Below are 18,069 nucleotides of genomic sequence, written 5' to 3'. Positions count from 1 at the left end.
CTGTGATTACTGATCTTTTTGATTTTTTACACCTGTGCTAAAAGGCCATTCATAACTATAATGGAGCACAAGAACTCAGTTATTCCAGAATTTTGAGTCTCTATTTAGTGAAAACTATTGATAATATTTTTCTTCAGCTTCTTAGTCAGTACTGTTATATTTTAAGCATGGCCAGTGCCAGTTTTCTGTGGAGATTATGTTCTTCAAGAGGTCACTTGATGGCTGGGTTTTAGATCTGAGCAACATCAATAATAGTAAATGACATTTGTATAATGCTTCACAGTTCGCAGAGTCCTCTTAAATACTCTTCTATTCCATCCCACAGTAGCAAGTAATAGCCTTTCTGGGACCGTTTTATGGATGAGAAGGTGGAACTTCATAGTGCTTAAATGATTTGCTTGAAGTCACACAACTTCTAGGAAGAGGAACTGGAACCAGAGCTCCCCAGACTTTAAATCCTGTAGTTGAGAACTACTGTCTTAAAGTGTAGAAAAATCAGTAAAATTAATAAGTAAAAATTAAAGCTTCCCAACCTTCATCTGTTCCTGGTGGGGATATTTTTTCTAACTTGAGTGTTAAAATTTTAAGAAAACTTACATACCTGTTGTTAATGTAAAAGATCTCATCTCCTTGAATAATGTATGTCATTGCAGTTTTTAAAATTTATAATTTTAATGTTTTTGCCTTAAAATTCATAACCATTATTTTCACTTAAATTTTACTTCTACTCTAGTCTTCAGAACTAAAGAAATCTATTTACTTGACCATGTATGGTGTTTTTACATCCTAATAAGAAGTCTTTTCTAAGAATTTATGACTCTTGTGCCTTCTGGTGGATAACGTTCAGTATTATACTGCTACTACCACTTCCTGTCATTAGATTAAAAATTGCCCAACTTCAGATCCTTAGCTCTTAATGATAGCGTTAAAAAAACTTACTGCAAAACCTATATACATGAGAATACAATGGGAAAAGTATTATTAGAGTGAAACGTGTTTTCATGTTGGAAATGCAAGAAATTCTGGTAAAGATAGAGAAAATTGTAAACTACTGTAGAAAATGTAAAAATAGTGTTGTTATAACAGAGGAAATCACAGAAGTGATGTCAAACATTGTGGTATATGCTACTTTTAGAATCTACCTGTTTTTCATGTCAGTTATTCTAGCATAAGTCTTATCAGTTGATTGACCTGTAATCTGTCATTTTACTTACACTACTTAAGTTGGCAATAAGTGATGCAGTTTTTTTTTTTTTTTTTTTTTTTTAAATAAGTAGTCTGTCCTTACTGTTGTAATATATTTCTGGACATCATATTTCAAAAATAGTTTAAAAATTGATGAGGAATCAATTCTTCATAAAAAGAAAATCTAGTGAGCTAAGTAGATGTGGGAAAAATGGGAGGAGAAAGGGACAAGAGTTTAAAATCATCAATCTTTTAGCAAAGAGAAATACCAGGTTTGCTTAGGAGATTCGGACAGTTGCTAAAATTGACCTGTGTAGAAAAATTAACCTCTTATATACTATCAGAGCAAAGAATTTGGAGTCAGGAAATCCCTGGGTTCTGCCCCTTACTGGTTGTGTGATCCTGGGCAAATGACTTAACTTTTCTGAACCTCAGAGTTGCTAAGATTAGTGTATAGAGAAGTGGTATATTAAATGGCTAGTACTATATAAGTGTTTTTTACTATTATTATTGATATTTCTACTTTTTTGGTTGTGAGATTATGGGCAAGTAAATTAAATTCTTTAAGCATAACAGTAGGCACATAGAGGATGCTCATATATGGTTACTTACCTTCTGTGTCTTGCACAGATTTTCCGAATCTCATTCTCGATGTTCTTGTTTTGTATATCAGCCTTTAGATGATATTTATCAGTCCTTTCTCTTTATAGTAAATGTGGGATTAAAATTATAATTATGATTGTAGTAGTACTTTGTATGTTATATAGTTTGTAACGTAGGACTACAAATAGCAGTAATAGTCTTTAGTGGCCTGTTGTAAATGATTAAATTGTGTTTTTGGCTATAAAAATTATGTTAAATAGTTTATTTTAATGGTTATCCTTTTTTAATCTGTTTTCTTCAGACACAGAAGTTTACAGTGAGTTTTATCCTGTGCCACCTCCCTACAGTGTTGCTACCTCTCTTCCTACATATGATGAAGCTGAGAAGGCCAAAGCTGCTGCAATGGCAGCTGCAGCAGCAGAAACATCTCAAAGAGTGAGAAAATTTTATCATTTCATTTTGAGAATATTATTTTTGTTAATTGACATGTACATTTAGTAATGTCAGAAATAGTTTTCTGTGTTTGAGTGTTTGTGCATGTAGATTTTTAGTATTTTCTCCACTACTGCGTATGTGTGTCATTATTTTTTGGTGAAATTGGCACTCTCCTAGTTAAATTCACCTTCTCCATTCCTTGACCTCCTCACTTCTGTTTCTGTTTCCCTTGATCTTCCCCTGCACCCCATCTTAGCTTGTGGTCATCCTACACCTTATCTTTGCCAATACATTTATCACTTCCTAAATTTTGATTTCTCTCATCTTGTGTGCTGACCTTCACACCCATCCTTCTGACTCTCTCAATCTAGTTATCCTCTTCCCATCAACCTCTTCACTGTGGATGTTCTTAAGAAGTTTCCTCCTTTTATAGTTTAGATTTTGTAGTCCATAACTAATGATAGATCATCTTTTTTTTCTATTCATGTTTTATATATTAGCATAGCCAGTCTAATGATTCTATGAATGAACTCAAGGTAGGTTAAAAAGCACAGAGAAATAAGCTACAAGGTCGTTTAATTATGTTTGTCTATTTACTTTGGTTCTTTTTTTCTTTTAACACTTCCAACTCTAGGATATTGGAATGATAGTCAAGGATTCCCCCTGCCCTTTCTTCCTCATCTTCCTGACTTAATAATAGAGTCAGTGGTGTACATGTATGTTGTTACTTGTTCTGATAAAAGGATTGGCTGTCTCAGTAGTGGAGAATCGTTGAGATGCATGTGTGCTATTCTATAGGCAGGTGAAAGGTGGAAATTATCTACATTTTAGTGTGGCTGCAAGCAAGACTAGGGTTTGTTGCCTTTTTTTTTTTTTGCTTCAGACCTTAGAAATGTCATTTCAGATCCCTGGATTCATCCCATGTTGTTCAGGAAAAACATACAAAAAATCACTTCACAAAGGAAAGCTGGAATTAGGTGAGGGGCAGAGGGAGGGAAAGGGTTTCTGTGTACAGCATTCTCCTCTTGCCACCGTCAGGCCAGAGCCTAGTGAGTAGACTATGTGATGGGCGAGTGTTTTTCCTGGATGGATTTCTTTCATCAGCTACAACCCTTTCCATACGTGCTCCCGCTCCCATCATCCAAGACACACACAGTTAAATGTCAACATAAATAGCTTTGGGCACATAAGTAAAGACAGTAAACCTCAAATTTATTATTTATGTCTTTTACTTCTGAGGAGGAAAGTAAGCCTCTGTTAAGACAGTGGCATAAATATAGCTCAGTCAATAAGGATTTTTGGTGCCAGGAGGGGAGCGTCATAGAGAAGGAGGATAGATCTATAAAGTGTGGAGTTTCTATCAAAATTACCTCTAGGTTGCTTAGCACATGTATGTTTGTACATGTATTTGTATAGATGCACGCACTCTCAGTGAAGTGGAAGGACAGTAACTCCTTTTCTTAGGGAGTGTCTCCCTAGAGACCTTGGAAATGGCAAAGGTCCTTAAAGGGTGTTACAGACCTTGAATCCCCTACTGCCCTAACTTCCACACAGTAGGATAGAACTCGAAAGAGAAAGTAGGAAGCAATTAAGTCTTGCTCTCTGTGCTTTGAGAAAAGCATAAAGATGATTCTACCTTTTGGAGAGAAAACTCTGAAGTGTTACTATTCCATCCCTTCACTGTCATCATTTCCTGTGTCTTGTTTTTGAAAGTAATGTGATCCCCAGCTTGAACTGGAACATGTCCATAAAGAAAAGTTTTCTGTTTTCACCTGCTTCTAATATTGTAACTCTGGCTTGTAAGGATTGTGGAAAATTTAATAGAAAGCAAAATAGAATTGTACACAAGAGACTAACTTAGGTCCTTGTAAAAAATTTTTAAAATTCATCAGTTTGTAACGCAATGCTCCGCTACCCTCTTTCTGCAAAGTATGATTATGAGTTTCTATACCTGATTCAGATAAAAAACTGGTCTGATTAGTATTTGGGTATATTCAGCTGTAAATGAATCTCAGCTGGATGTGCTGAAAGCTTATTTCTTTTTTTTTTTTTTCTTTTGTGATTAAGATCAGCCCTGAGCTAACATCCATGCCAATCCTCTTTTTGCTGAGGAAAACCGGCCTGAGCTAACAACTATTGCCAATCCTCCTCCTTTTTTTTTTTTCTCTCTTTTTCTCCCCAAAGCCCCAGTAGATAGTTGTATGTCATAGTTGCATATCCTTCTAGTTGCTGTATGTGGGACGCTGCCTCAGTATGGCCGGACAAGCAGTGCGTTGGTGTGTGCCCCGGATCCGAGCCCAGGCCGCCAGTAGCAGAGCGCACGCACTTAACCGCTCTCACTGAGAGAATGTATGTAGCCAGGAGACCTGGACAAAATGCTGTTTCCTACAGTTTCCTATTTCTAATGTGTAGGGTTGCATGTATAATTATGGGATGATTAAATAGATGTATGGAAATGAACTACTTTTTAGTATTTCTATGAAAAATATTTGAATTCCAAATAATTCACTTTATAAAACTTTTAAAACATGGCTTGTTCGTCAGTTTCATAACTTTATAGTGGGTGGGGTTTTCTTTTTGTACCCTGTTTTAAACTGTATGTCAGTAACTTGTCTTTTGACATAAAAACTGGCACTTGATAAATTGTGAGCAACTTTGTTTGTATTTCCGGCACATAGCTCTTTTCTGGCACATATTTGGTGCTTAATAAATGGCAATTAAATTAATGACTGCTTTCTTTAAATTAGCCAATGTGGAAAATTAGGAAGAAGAAAATACCATAGATATTCTATTACAGCTCTTCATTTTAAAATACTTTGGTGACTTTTACCAATTTTAGAATTTATAAATCAGTGTTTAATGTAGTTGAAATTATTACATATTTACTATCTTTTATTTTTTAAGCATTTTGTATAAATATTTTTCTGTTATTTTAATATATGAGTTAAATTCCATGGAAACAATATACTATAAATTAGCGGCCATTCCTCTTTAGTGAACAGTTACATTATTTGCGGATGTGTGTTTGTATGTGTGAATGTTTTTCGGTGTTAATGTTGTAAAGGACATTACGTCTTTGTGCATATGTCTTCTGTATTTTTTAAAATTCTGTCCTATGATAAAATCTCTGGACTGGTGTTTCAAAAGAGTATGAAATATTTGTATTTTTGCCATCATATTGACAGTGATTTTTGGGGGCTCATACTGTGCTTTAATGTTTATTTCTTGAATTAACTTGAAATTATATAAAATTTTGTTAATATGTATTTAATTACTGCCAATTGTTAAATTTACTATAAGAGAGTTGCCTAGGATACATGATTGCAGAATTTAAGGGATCTTTTTACCCAAATAATGAACAATATGGTTTTGAAAATCTTTTTCTTCCAAGAAGGCAGCATACATAGTGAGACTACCATGATTGGATGGAAAGAACATCAGTGTCCTGGATTCAAGTCCTGCCTTAACCTAACTAATTATGTGATCTTGGGCAGGGCACTTAGCTTCTCTGAGCTTCTGTGTGTACTAACAGAAAATTGAAACATCAGCACTCAACTGAGATTATGTATATGTAACATGGAGATAACGTTTATATATAAATCAGATCATGTCACTCATCTGATAAAAACTCTGTAAGACCTCCCCAATCACTCAGTAAAATCCTGAGTCCTTCGGTGGACTCTCTGACCTCATTTCTTCCTATATGTTCTCTTATTTACTCTGGCCAACCATGCTAGCCTCCTTGTTGTGTCTCTAACATGCCAGGTATGATCCAATCTTAGGACCTTGGTGCTGGCTTATTCCTCTACCTGAAACACTTTCTCTGTGAGATAGCTGCATAGCTAACTCTCTTACCTCTCCTTTAAGTCTTCGCTCAAGTCTCACCTCACTGAGGCCTATCTGACCAACTTATTTAAATTGTAACCCTTAATTTCATAGCATTCCTAAATATCCTTTCCTTACTTTTTTTTTGCAGAGCATTTATACCTTTTAATAATAGTATAAATAACTTTATTATGTCTTTGTTTGTTGTCTGGTTCCCCTCACTGGATTATAGGCTCCAGAAAGGCAAGCATCTTTGTTTTATGTACGTTCATATATCCCAAGTACCAGGAAACAGTCTTGTGTAGAATGGGTATTCCATCAATATTTGTTGAATATTGGAGGCAATCAGTGATAACAGGTTTTGTGTATACTTGCAGAGAAGTTCTCTGCATTTACAAGCAAATGCATTAATATGTTAGTATGGTATTTCTATACACAAAAGGTATTGTGCTATACAAACGATTTTCACTTAATATATTTTGGAAATTGTCATTAGGATATTAAGAACTTTTTTGTTCTTTTAAATTTATTTTTAAATTTTTACGTTGCTTTTTGAATTTCATTGTATAGATATGCAATAATTTATTTCATTGGCCTGTCAAGGATTATGAACGGTCTGAGATTTTTACCCTACTTGCAAGGTAACTAATTAGCTTGTCACAGTTTTGTGGATGCTGGCAGAAGACACAAGACTGCTGGATCAAAGACAAAAACTTTATTATTCACAACAGTAGTAGCCAGAGTATTAGTATTTTCTCATACCAGTTTCCTGAGCCTCATTTCCCACAAGGCAACTCAAAGAGGGCCAAGTAATGTCTTCACGTGCAGCGTGGAACCCTGAGTGTAGGGAACCCAGTATTTTCTAATAGTCAGTAAGCATGCCTACATCTCTGCTCTGGAGAGAGACACTGTCTTTCTCTTCCAAAGCCATCTCCTGTATAAACATCCTTGAAAAGATAGTACAGAAAAAAGGCAGCCAGTGCCTGTATCTAGAAGACATGCAGAAACATGAAAGACTCTTGCAGAATTATCTCCTAACAATAGTGCACTATTGATGGCATTTAGATTTTGTCTAATCCGTTGCTCTTAACATTGCTGCAATGAATTATCTTTATTACATTATTTCTTGTAGGTGAGACTATATGTATATATTTGTACAGTATATTTCAAGAGCTGGAATTACTGGGTCAAAGGGTCTGTACATTTTTGTTTTTGATAAATATTGCCAAATTACCAACCATAGAGGTTGTACCAATTTAGACTCCACCATGAATTATGAAAATTCCTCTTTCCCATTTGGCAGTAATATGGCAGTGTCACATCTGTCTTTCTAGGTATCATTTTCATTAATTTGATGCTATTCAATTTTTATCTTTTTTGTGTTTATCTTTATTTATTTATTTTTTTGTGAGGAAGATCAGCCGTGAGCTACTATCCATGCCAGTCCTCCTCTTTTTTGCTGAGGAAGACTGGCCCTGAGCTAAGATCCATGCCAATCTTCCTCCACTTTATATGGGACGCCACCACAGCATTGCCTGACAAGTGGTGTGTTGGTGTGCGCCCGGGATCCGAACCCCGGGCCGCCAGCAGTGGAGTGCGTGCACTTAACCGCTACGCCACGGGGCCGGCCCCTGTATTTGTCTTTAAAGTTACTCTTTTCAAGGATGCCCATGAAAAATTTATACTTGCTAATATTTTTTGAGTACTTACTGTGTGCCAGACATTGTACTCATTATCCCATTTTGCCTATACAACATATTGAGGACATTAGATTTTATTTAAATTCTTATCTTTATACTTAAGATAGTAAAGTTGTGATTACTTTAGTGAGGTGTTCTAATGTTATATGTTTTACAGATTCAGGAGGAAGAATGTCCACCAAGAGATGACTTCAGTGATGCAGACCAGCTCAGAGTAGGTAATGATGGGATTTTCATGCTGGCGTTTTTCAGTAAGTGATCTTTCATTCCCAAAATATTTTGCTTATGTTGGCTGTGTGTAAATTTAAAGTAACATAGACAGTGAAGAAAGGCAAATATTGTTAGTGTGTGTCTACTTGGTTCAAAATGTAAATTGTGTCTGCTATTGAACTGTGATGATACATTACAATACTAATCTTAGAATTTATTAAACGCTTACGAGAATAACTATGTATTGTAGTCATTGTGCTAGATGCTGACTGTATAGAGATGTATAAGCATATTTAAGCTAAATATATTTTTGTGTGAGAAATGCTGCATGTCCATTCAGTGCTGTAGGAGCATGTTGAATGAAACTATAAATTCTGCTTTTGGGGCAGAGAACTTCCATTTGAGTGTCTTTAAGCAGGAGGAAGGGTTGGAAAAGGAGATATTCTGGGCAACTGGAACAATGTGATTTGAGACATCAAAGTTTGAAAGTATGTTTTATTTGTGGGGAATGGTGAGTAATTAGAAGACCAGAAACCTAAGTAGTATTTTTTAACATCTTGCAAAATTCTTAATTTAATATTTGACTTATAAAGTAGATTTAAGCTACTTGAGGGAAGACTGTGTTATAGTCTTCACTATTTCAATTCCTAGCACAAGGATTGGCACATAGTATACTCAGTAAATAATATTATGACACTCAAACTGTTTAAATTGCTAAAATCAGTTTTGGAAACCCAATATTTATGTAAGTAAATTTATTAAACTTATGATATGGTTAATTCCTGTCCTCAACCTAGTTAAATGATTGAGCTTTCATACCTTCTTTGACAGAATGCTGATTTAATTCATTTTAACTTTAAGGTTTATTTTGATAATAAAACTGAGAAATAGTTTACTTATTTAAAGTACCACATTCAACTTTAAAAATAGAAAATATAGAAAATACATACTTCCTGAGTTGAGTTACTTTTGAGTCTGGAAATTCACTTACTTCTTCCTCCATTTTGAAATGGTTTCTTTCTTTCTTTCATTTCATCTGCTGAAGAATAGAAGTAGATAACCACTCAGAAATGGGTGGATGGGTGGGCAGACAGTTATATTTTTCTCTTCAAATTTGCTAAATTATGTTCAGGTTGGCAAACAGCTAATGTATATGCAAAATAAAAATTTTGTCCTTTTAGTTACAATTTGTAGTTAAATACGATGTTAGGTACGATGAAAAGGAAATGAATACTTTGGCTACAAATAACTACTGTTTTATATTATTAGTCTAGTGAACCTTGGTTTTTTTCTTAGTTTTAGTTCAACTGGTAACCTTTTATATTGATAACAGGCTACTCATATATTTTGTTTACGAAAAGAGTAGCTTAAACATTAATTCCTTTCATGGTTATGTCTTTTAAGAATTCTTAATTGGAAAAGAAAGAATTTAAATTTATTTTACTATTTGTAGTAGAAATACCTGTTTCTTAGGAATAAAAACATGTTATTTGATACCATCTAATTGACTCAGAGCTTAGTTGTTATTTCTCCATTTCTATATTTCACTTAACCCTACTATCTTCTTTTTAATCTTTTTTAGATTTGAAAACATTTTACTGATAGAACCGTGTTGTAAATGTATGATAACCTAAACACTTGGTTGACCTTATATTTGGCCAGTGGTGGTATATTAATTAATATAAATATAAATACATATTTATATTTAATCTATTTAATGAAAATTATCTGACTTTTACTACATTTTTAGTAAATTATGTTTCTACAAGTTATATTTTTACACTTCCTATTCTACAAATATTGCACCACTATTATAACAGTAAAATTATGAATTATTTTTCACCTTTAGTTTCTGATATATTTTCTCCGATAGTCTGTAGGCCAATGTTTAAGCTTATTTGCTTTGATAAGCATAGATTTGTTTGTAATCACTACCATCTAGTGGCTGTTCTACAAATTGCAACTTGCTATATTTTCCATGCTCCTTAAACTATATAGAAGCTATTGTCTAGATTCTATTCTATTGTATTTTTCTAAGGTCCAGAAATAGATTTTCTTTAATGTGGTTTATAACTTAAATAATCATTTCAGGTTATATAAGTTGTGAAAATAAAACTACAGTGAATATCAATAAGAATATAAAGATAAGACAGAAATTTATCCCTATGCAGTTTAGAATTAAATATAGTGAAATTGATTATTCTTTATCTGGGAACTTATTGTCTTTGAAACCTGGTGCATTTATATGTAATGAGAGTTTTTCTGTGTTCAAAAGAATTAGTAAGTGCTCAATATTAATATATGTATATTCATTCATTAATTTTCATTTGTTTATTTTCAAAGCAAGTATAAAAATTTTAAAATTTAAAACGTTTTTAACTTTTCATTTTGAAATAATTTCAAATTTAGGAAAAAGTTTCAAAAAGTTGCAAATTGCCATATAACTTTCATCTAGCTTTTCCAAGTGTTGACATTTTGTGTAACTTCAGTCCAGTGATCAACATTAGGAAGTTAACATTATGAAATACTACTAACTAGTTTATAGACCTTATTCAAATTTTGCCAATTGTCCCACTGATGTTCTTTTTCTCGTCCAGGATCGAATCCAGGATTACACATTGTATTTAGTTGCCATGTTCCCTTAGTCTGCCTTAATCGGAACAATTTTTTAGTCTTTCTTGGTTTCTGATGACTTTGATTCTTTTGGAGAGTACTGACCAGTTGTTTTGTAGAATATCTCTCCATTTGGATTTATCTTATGATTAGATTCAGGTTATGCATTTCTTTTTTGCAAGAATACCACAGAAATGACGTGCCTTTCTCAGTGTGTCATATCATGCGGCAGTGATCTAGATATGTCTTATTACTGGTGATGTTAATTCTCATCAGGTTAAGGTGGTGTCTACCAGCTTTATTCAGTATAAAGTTACTGTTTTCCCCTTTGTAATTAGTAAGTATCTTGTGGCTATTGAAAATTTAAAAGTATAGACTTACTAGTTAATGGATAAACTATAGTACACAGTTGCTTTCTAGGTTATCCTGTTAACCTCTATGGGTAGGTGGGAGGTATACAGAATAAAAAAATCACTGGATAAAGGGGGTAAGAGAGACTTGGGTACTAGCTGTAGTTCTTACTTGCCTGTGACTTTATGTGGAACTTAACTGTTCTAAATCTCAATTTGCCCTTCCGTAAAGTGGAATTAATTCTGACCTTGCCCTTAACAGGCTAATGTGAGGATCAAATAAGTTAAAATATATGAAATGTCATAAATTATAGAGTGCTATTAAGTGAAGGTGGTGGTAATGTTCTCTTTCTGCATCCTTAACTGGGAATTCACCTTTTAGTTATAATAAGTAATATGATTTAAAGTGATTAGCAGCCTTCTTTCAGATGTCGTTAACCTGTCTGAACCTGCCTGATTTGCTTTCTTATGAAGAAGGGCACTCAGAAAGTGAATGCAGAGAAGTGTAATCAGAGTAACACTAAGCATTCTTTACTAACTTTTCTGAGTTAATTGCCCTGCTCCCCTCCCACGTGCTCCCCCAAATCGTACTTTTTCTAAGGAATATAGGCTATATAAGCCTGTTAGGTATATATTATGTTCTTTGGGTTCCATCTTGGGCCTTGCTGTGTGGGAAATAGGTGTCCTGTACCCTTTTTGTGTGTGTGTGAGGAAGAGTAGCCCTGGGCTAACATCTGTTGCCAATCCTCTTTTTGCTGAGGAAGATTGGCCCTGAGCTAACATCTGTGCCCATTTTCCTCTAATGTGGAATGCCTGCCACAGCATGGCTTGATAAGTGGTGTGTTGGTCTGCGCCCGGGATCCAAACCTGTGAACCCCGGGCCACTGAAACGCAGCACACGCACTTAACCTCTATGCCACCAGGCCAGCCCCCGGTGTCCTATACCTTTTAAGCGTCCTTATTTTTGTCCTAGGTTTCCAGGGGAGCATGAATGAAGTAGAGCTGAAAGAAAATTGTTCTTGTCTTCTTTCCTAGGCATGTATTTGTTCACCTGCCTTCACTACATGCTATTTTTTTTATGGATTTTACACACTTAAGATTTAGTGTACATTTATTAAATTCTCTTTCTTGCCAACTCAGACATGTCATAGAGGAACCAGAATTGAATGCTTCTGCCCTTTCTGTACTTTATAGACCTATTCAGCTTTACTTTCTGTCTTATAGACCGAGGGGCATAAAAAGTGAGTCTGTCTATGTTCAAGTAGCCACCAAATTCATTGCTTTTCCTGGTGCTTAAACCAAGTAAAGATGGTTAAGTTATATATTAGTCTTTTTCGGCTGCCGTAATGAAATACCAGAGACTGGGTGGCTTAAACAGTGGAAATTTATTTCCTCACAGTTCTGGAGGGTACAAGTCCAAGATCAAGGTGCCAGAAAACTTGGTTTCTGGTGAGGGTTCTCTTTCTGGCTTGCAGATGGCTGTCTTCTTGCTGTGTCCTCACATGGCCTCTTCTCTACATGTGAATGGAGAGAGAGCTCTCTTGTATTTATTCCTCTTCCTTTAAGGACACCAATCCTGTTGGATTAGGGCTCTACCCTTATAACCTTATTTAACCTTAATTACCTCCCCAAGGACCCTATCTCTAAACACAGTCACATTGGGGGTTAGAACTTCAATCTATGAATTTTGAGGGAACACAATTCAGTCCATAACAAGTTATATCGCATGAGCACAGCTTACAGGAACCCATTCTGCTGGCAGAGAGTAAAAAGAAAACATGATGCCTCTTATTCCTAGTGTGAGTATGTACATATACAATGATATGTATAATAGATATTAGGAAGTCTGATTTTGAAGAAATTGGATAATGTTTGAATTATTTTTTCCCCAAAGCTAAACATATGCACACTTAAAGATAAAAATACACTTTTGAAATATTTTGCTGTTTTGGATTTTCTCCATCAGTGCTTCCTATGTTTTAACAATGTGACATGTTTACTAAATGGTAGAATGTTTATAGCACACTGAGATAAAGAAGTAAGGTGCTTAGGGCTGGTGCCCATCTATCCACTGCCCCAGACCTCACCTGCCTGCCCTGAGGGCTGAGGAGAGAAATATCTCAGCCTGTCACTAGCACATATGTGGCACACCAGTTGGAAATCTGTACTGCTATTTGTTAATATAAATTGTTTATTTTAAATAAATATAAAATTATTTTTGATTGACTGTTAGATGTTTTTCCCCACAGCTAACACAAATATTAGCCAATTAGATATAGAGCAGCTGTGTCTAATAGAATATTCTATGACGATGGAAATATTCTGTATCTCCCCTGTCCAACATGGTAGCTACAAGTCTCATGTGACTATTGAGCGCTTGACATATGGCTAGTGTGACTGAAGAACTAAATTTTTAGTTTTGTTTAGTTTAATTTAAAAATTAATTTAAATTTTTTTTATACTGAGGAAGAGTCGCCCTGAGCTAACAGCTGTTGCAAATCTTCCTCTTTTTCTGCTTGAGGAAAATTAACCCTGAGCTAACATCTGTGCCAGTCTTCCTCTATTTTGTATTGTGGGTCGCCGCCACAGCATAGTTGACGAGTGGTCTTGGTCTGTGCCTGGGATCCAAACCCGAGAACCTGAGCCACTGAAGTAGAGCGTGCCGAACTTAACCACTACTCCAATGGGCCAGCCCCCTTAATTAATTTAAATTTTAATAGCCTTCTTTGTAGAGTAGGATGAGTTCATGAGGCAGGAGGAAGAAGCAGTGTGGCTTGTGGCATTGGATAGCACAGGTACAGAGGATAGGTACTGATCGGTATCTAGGTTAAAAAAAAAAAAAAAAAGGAGAGTAAAAAAGCTTTATTTCCAGTAGTGTCTTCTGAATATTTTTTGCAGAAAAGATAGGACCTACTCTGTAAGGTGAAGAGATCATTTTGTGTGGGTAGTAAGGATGGCTAACATTTCTTTAGCAATCACCATGTGCCAGGTTCTGTACTGTGCTCTTTACATTCATTATCTCACTTAATCCTCTTATCAGCCTGGTAAAGCAGGTGCTTACAGATCAGAGAACTGTGGCTCATAGAAGTCAGCAGTGAGTCTAAGGTCACATATCTAGTGAGTGAACACTGTGACTCAAACACAGGTCTCTTATTTCAAAATTAATTCTTCTGACTATTGCACCACATAATACAGCTTCCCATAAATGATCAAGAAAGCTGCGATTAGAAGGCATTAGGAAGGAAGAAATTATAGGAGTAAGGGAATTGCTTTGAAGAAGTAGCTTTTTTCATTTAAACTTACTATAAAGTGTTTCATCTTTGTCTTCAAAATTCTGAAAAATCAGAATTTTTCTAGGTAGTTTACTTTGTTCTCCCATAGGGTTGGTTGAAGATACTTAGGGTAAGAGGATGGGCACTGAATAGGACCAAACCTGGGCTCAAATTGATCTTTAGTTTTATTATTATTACTATTATTATTTTGATAATGTTGGTATCTTAGACACAAATAGGGCACTCTGATTATATCTCAAGGACCTGTGTCAGAATGGTTCCTACTCTAAGTAGTAGAAAACCCTTACTCAAGTGTTTTAAATAGTTAGGAGATTATCTCACAGAACAAGAAGTCCATGGACGAACAGACCTCAGGCACAGAAAGTATTAGTGCCGCAGCTCTGCTTGTCTTTGCTTTTCTTCCCTCTCCTCCACTTGGAGTGATGGTTTAGTCCGCAGGCTGATAGCAAGATCCCTGCAGCAGTTCCAGAGATTACATCCAAACGTGACGTCCAGTGGAAGAGGAGGGGCCATTTCTTCTTTTTAAAAACTTTTATTTTAGAAATTCGCAAATAAACTAGGCAAGAGTATAATAAACCTCTGTGTATCCATCACCCAGCTTCAACAATGATCAATTTAGAGCCACTGTTATTTAACCTATATTCCACCTTCCCTCTCCTTGCTGTGTTTTTAAGAACCAAAGAATGTTTCTTAGAAGTCCTATTAAAAAAAAAATCATTGACAGAGTTTCCGCCTCCTGTGATTTTCCCAGACTACTCAAGACCCACCTTTTGGGGCTAAGTATGAGATCCAGCCTTCCTTGAAATGAAGACTCTGTAGAGGTGGGTGGGTTCCTGGGGAGGGGGAGGGGAAAAACAGGTTTTGTTAGGTAGGAGGAAGAGACAATGAACAATATCTACTCTGGGAACGATATTTTATCATTTATTTGGCTCATCTTTAATATTGCTTTTAAAAAAAACAATTTGATTGGCTAATTGCTTAGGCTGGACTTCTTGGGTGGGGTCACATGGGAACTACATTGTGACCTGGTTTTTAGCTAGTTGAAAAATGCAGTTTCACCTATTGGTGATAAGCTTTAAGGAATTGATTCCTGTTGACCAAACTGACAAGAAATCAAGCTTACCCATTTGTTAATATATAGTAAATAACTAATATATAAACTATAGTTTATAGAGAACACTTAATTGGTAAGAGTTAAAAGAAAGGGGGGCCGGCCCCGTGGCTTAGCGGTTGAGTACGCGCGCTGCGCTGCTGGCGGCCTGGGTTTGGATCCCGGGCGCGCACCGACGCACCGCTTCTCAGGCGGTGCTGAGGCCGCGTCCCACATGCAGCAACTAGAAGGATGTGCAGCTATGACATACAACTATCTACTGGGGCTTTGGGGGGGGGGGGCTTTAAAAAAATAAATAAATAAATAAAGGAAAGGGAATTGCTATTTCCATTAAGCAATGAAGTATTGTTAATATTATGTCTCTGTTAATTTGTTTCCGAAGTGTGGTCTTTAAAAGAACTATTTCTCTTGCTTTTAGTGGCATTTATTTTCAACTGGCTTGGATTTTGTTTATCCTTCTGTATCACCAATACCATAGCTGGAAGGTATGGTGCTATCTGTGGATTTGGCCTTTCATTGATCAAATGGATCCTTATTGTCAGGGTGAGTGTCTTGATAGCCTCTATCACTTTTATCTCTAAAATTAAAATATGTGAAATTTCCTGTGTGGTTCATAAATGTTCATTTTATATATATGAATTCAATTATTTCAAGACTTATTCTTAACTTCTATACTTATTGTAGTAATCTCTGTGATGTGAACATTTTATAACTTTATTGTATGAGAGCTTGTTAGTGCATAGAAAGAGCTTTGAAATCAGAAAAATTTGAGTCTGAATCTCATCTTTTTTTATATCAGTCTTCTGACTTCAAGTTTTTAAGTTGTTTTGAGCTTTCGTTTCTTCATAATAGGCTGACAATAGCTGCCTTTCAGGATTTTGGTGAGATATGGAAATCCATAATATTAAAGTACCTTGCCCAGTTGCTGCGCAAATATATGTGCTCGGTAAATCATGGCTACCACTACTGTGATGTAGTGCAGGCAAGCCTAAAATCAGTTAAAACATCAAAATTTCTATTGGTTAGTAAAATTATCATGGACTTAAATATCTTCTCACTCTTTTTTTTTGTAACATTAAGAGCTCAAAAGTAAAGTACAGGCCTTTGAGGTGGCTATCAGAACTTGTCTTTTTTTCCCCTTATGTTCCTTGTTAATCTTTCTTCTCATTTTCCTGTTGTTTCTGCAAATCACCCTCTGTCTACTTATCATTTACAAGATGCTGTGTGGGGAGATAACAATATGTCCTTTTCTTTCTCCCGTCTCAACGACTTTTCTAGTTCCCCACATCATTCTCTGTAACTGCTGTACAGGCAGCAGTATTGTTAGCATAATTTTCCCCCAGCTCTTGACCTTGGCCTCTTCAAGTCCCCTTTTGGCTCCTCCTTACAAAGCTTTTTTCCTGGTTTCTTTAGGATAAGGCCTAGGAGAGTGATCAAGAGTGGCTTTATTTGTTGTTTTAATAAGTCTTAAAAGTTACCCACACATTTAAGTACTATTATACAATTGATAAAATACATAATTTCTGCGAATCATATTTAATTTATCATATTTTTTTATTTACTGGTTCCTGATTGAATGAGTCAAATTCTAAAATTTTCAGTAGAATCACATACTAATATGTCAGCTTCTCTTAAGTGCTTCAGACACTTCAGTTGTGTGTCTGCATTATCAAATTGATTAAAAAATTACCTCACAAAAATATTGAAACTGTGGATTTAATGTGTTTATTATTTTTAAACTTATTTTATCACTTCCCAGGGTTTCAGTAATCTTATCAGACTCTGTCTCTGTTCACACCAGATTATAGGTTGTGGTTATTAATCAGTTGATTCTTGGTTGGGACCCTGTGGACTGGCTTCTTCTAAGATGATTAAAACCTGAGCCATTGTAAGAACTGCCCTCTGGCAGATTCTTGTTCTAATTTTACTTGAAAAAATGTAAAGTGGGTTCCCACCATGAGCATAAATCTGTTAGTCGTTATAGACCATATGAAGATAAAGAGACAATCCCTGCCCTTGCACAAGTTATTACTAGAAAAACCTCAAAAGAGTTGGAGCTAGAAATATTCAACCCTGGTTATGTTACTAATAGAATTAATTACTATTATTCAAATGGGATTTCTCATCTGAGTCACAGAACACAGAAATGATTTGAGGACTATTTTCTCAATTCTCCTAAGGTTAGTAAATTGCTAGTATCCTTCTAGATTCATAAAAAAGATGTTAGTCCATTATATGCATCCTATGCCTTTAGGGTATCAGGGCCTAATTCTCTTATAGAACCCCAGGTTGAGAAGGGGTTAAATTATCTAGTAGTCAATTCCAGTTAATATGATAAAATGGGGAACTTAAATTCAAAGACTGTAGTTTCTCAACGTTTCATAAGGTATATACTAGCATCTAGTTTGATCACCAGTACTGTTTCCTTTTTAAATAGCTTTGCTGAATTAAGGTTAATATTATATCTTTAGTGTATATTGAGAATTGATGAAAGAAAAGGATTTTTAAAAATCTTTTGTATAAAATAACAGTAGCTGCCATTCATTGAGTACTTACTGTGTTCCTAGCATAATTTGTTACAAACGCTAATTTCTTTAGCCCTATCTGAATAAGCGATGCAGGTGATAATCCAGCTGTTTTATTGATGATGAAACTAAGAATAAAAAGAAGCTAGTAACTTGTTCGGTGTCCCACAATTTGTATGTGGATTAGAATCTAGCCTGGTCTCAATTCAGTATCTGTTC

General features: G+C 35.4%; 1 protein-coding gene across 1 annotated transcript in view; it reads left to right on the top strand.

The window, feature by feature from the left end:
• Window positions 1-18,069, top strand: part of NDFIP2 (Nedd4 family interacting protein 2) — a 65,387-nt gene that overhangs the window by 39,237 nt on the left and 8,081 nt on the right. The window contains exons 3-5 of the mRNA XM_004423100.3: window positions 2,090-2,223; window positions 7,906-7,999; window positions 15,744-15,868. Coding sequence (XP_004423157.1) covers window positions 2,090-2,223; window positions 7,906-7,999; window positions 15,744-15,868 — 353 coding nt within the window. The remainder of the gene's footprint in view (window positions 1-2,089; window positions 2,224-7,905; window positions 8,000-15,743; window positions 15,869-18,069) is intronic.

The sequence above is a fragment of the Ceratotherium simum genome, chromosome 10, assembly GCF_057802395.1.
Source record: "Ceratotherium simum simum isolate JZ-2026a chromosome 10, ASM5780239v1, whole genome shotgun sequence".
Classification (NCBI taxonomy): Eukaryota; Metazoa; Chordata; class Mammalia; order Perissodactyla; family Rhinocerotidae; genus Ceratotherium; species Ceratotherium simum.
The sequence above is the reverse complement of the archived record's forward strand: the minus strand, read 5'-3'. Positions and strand labels throughout refer to the sequence as shown.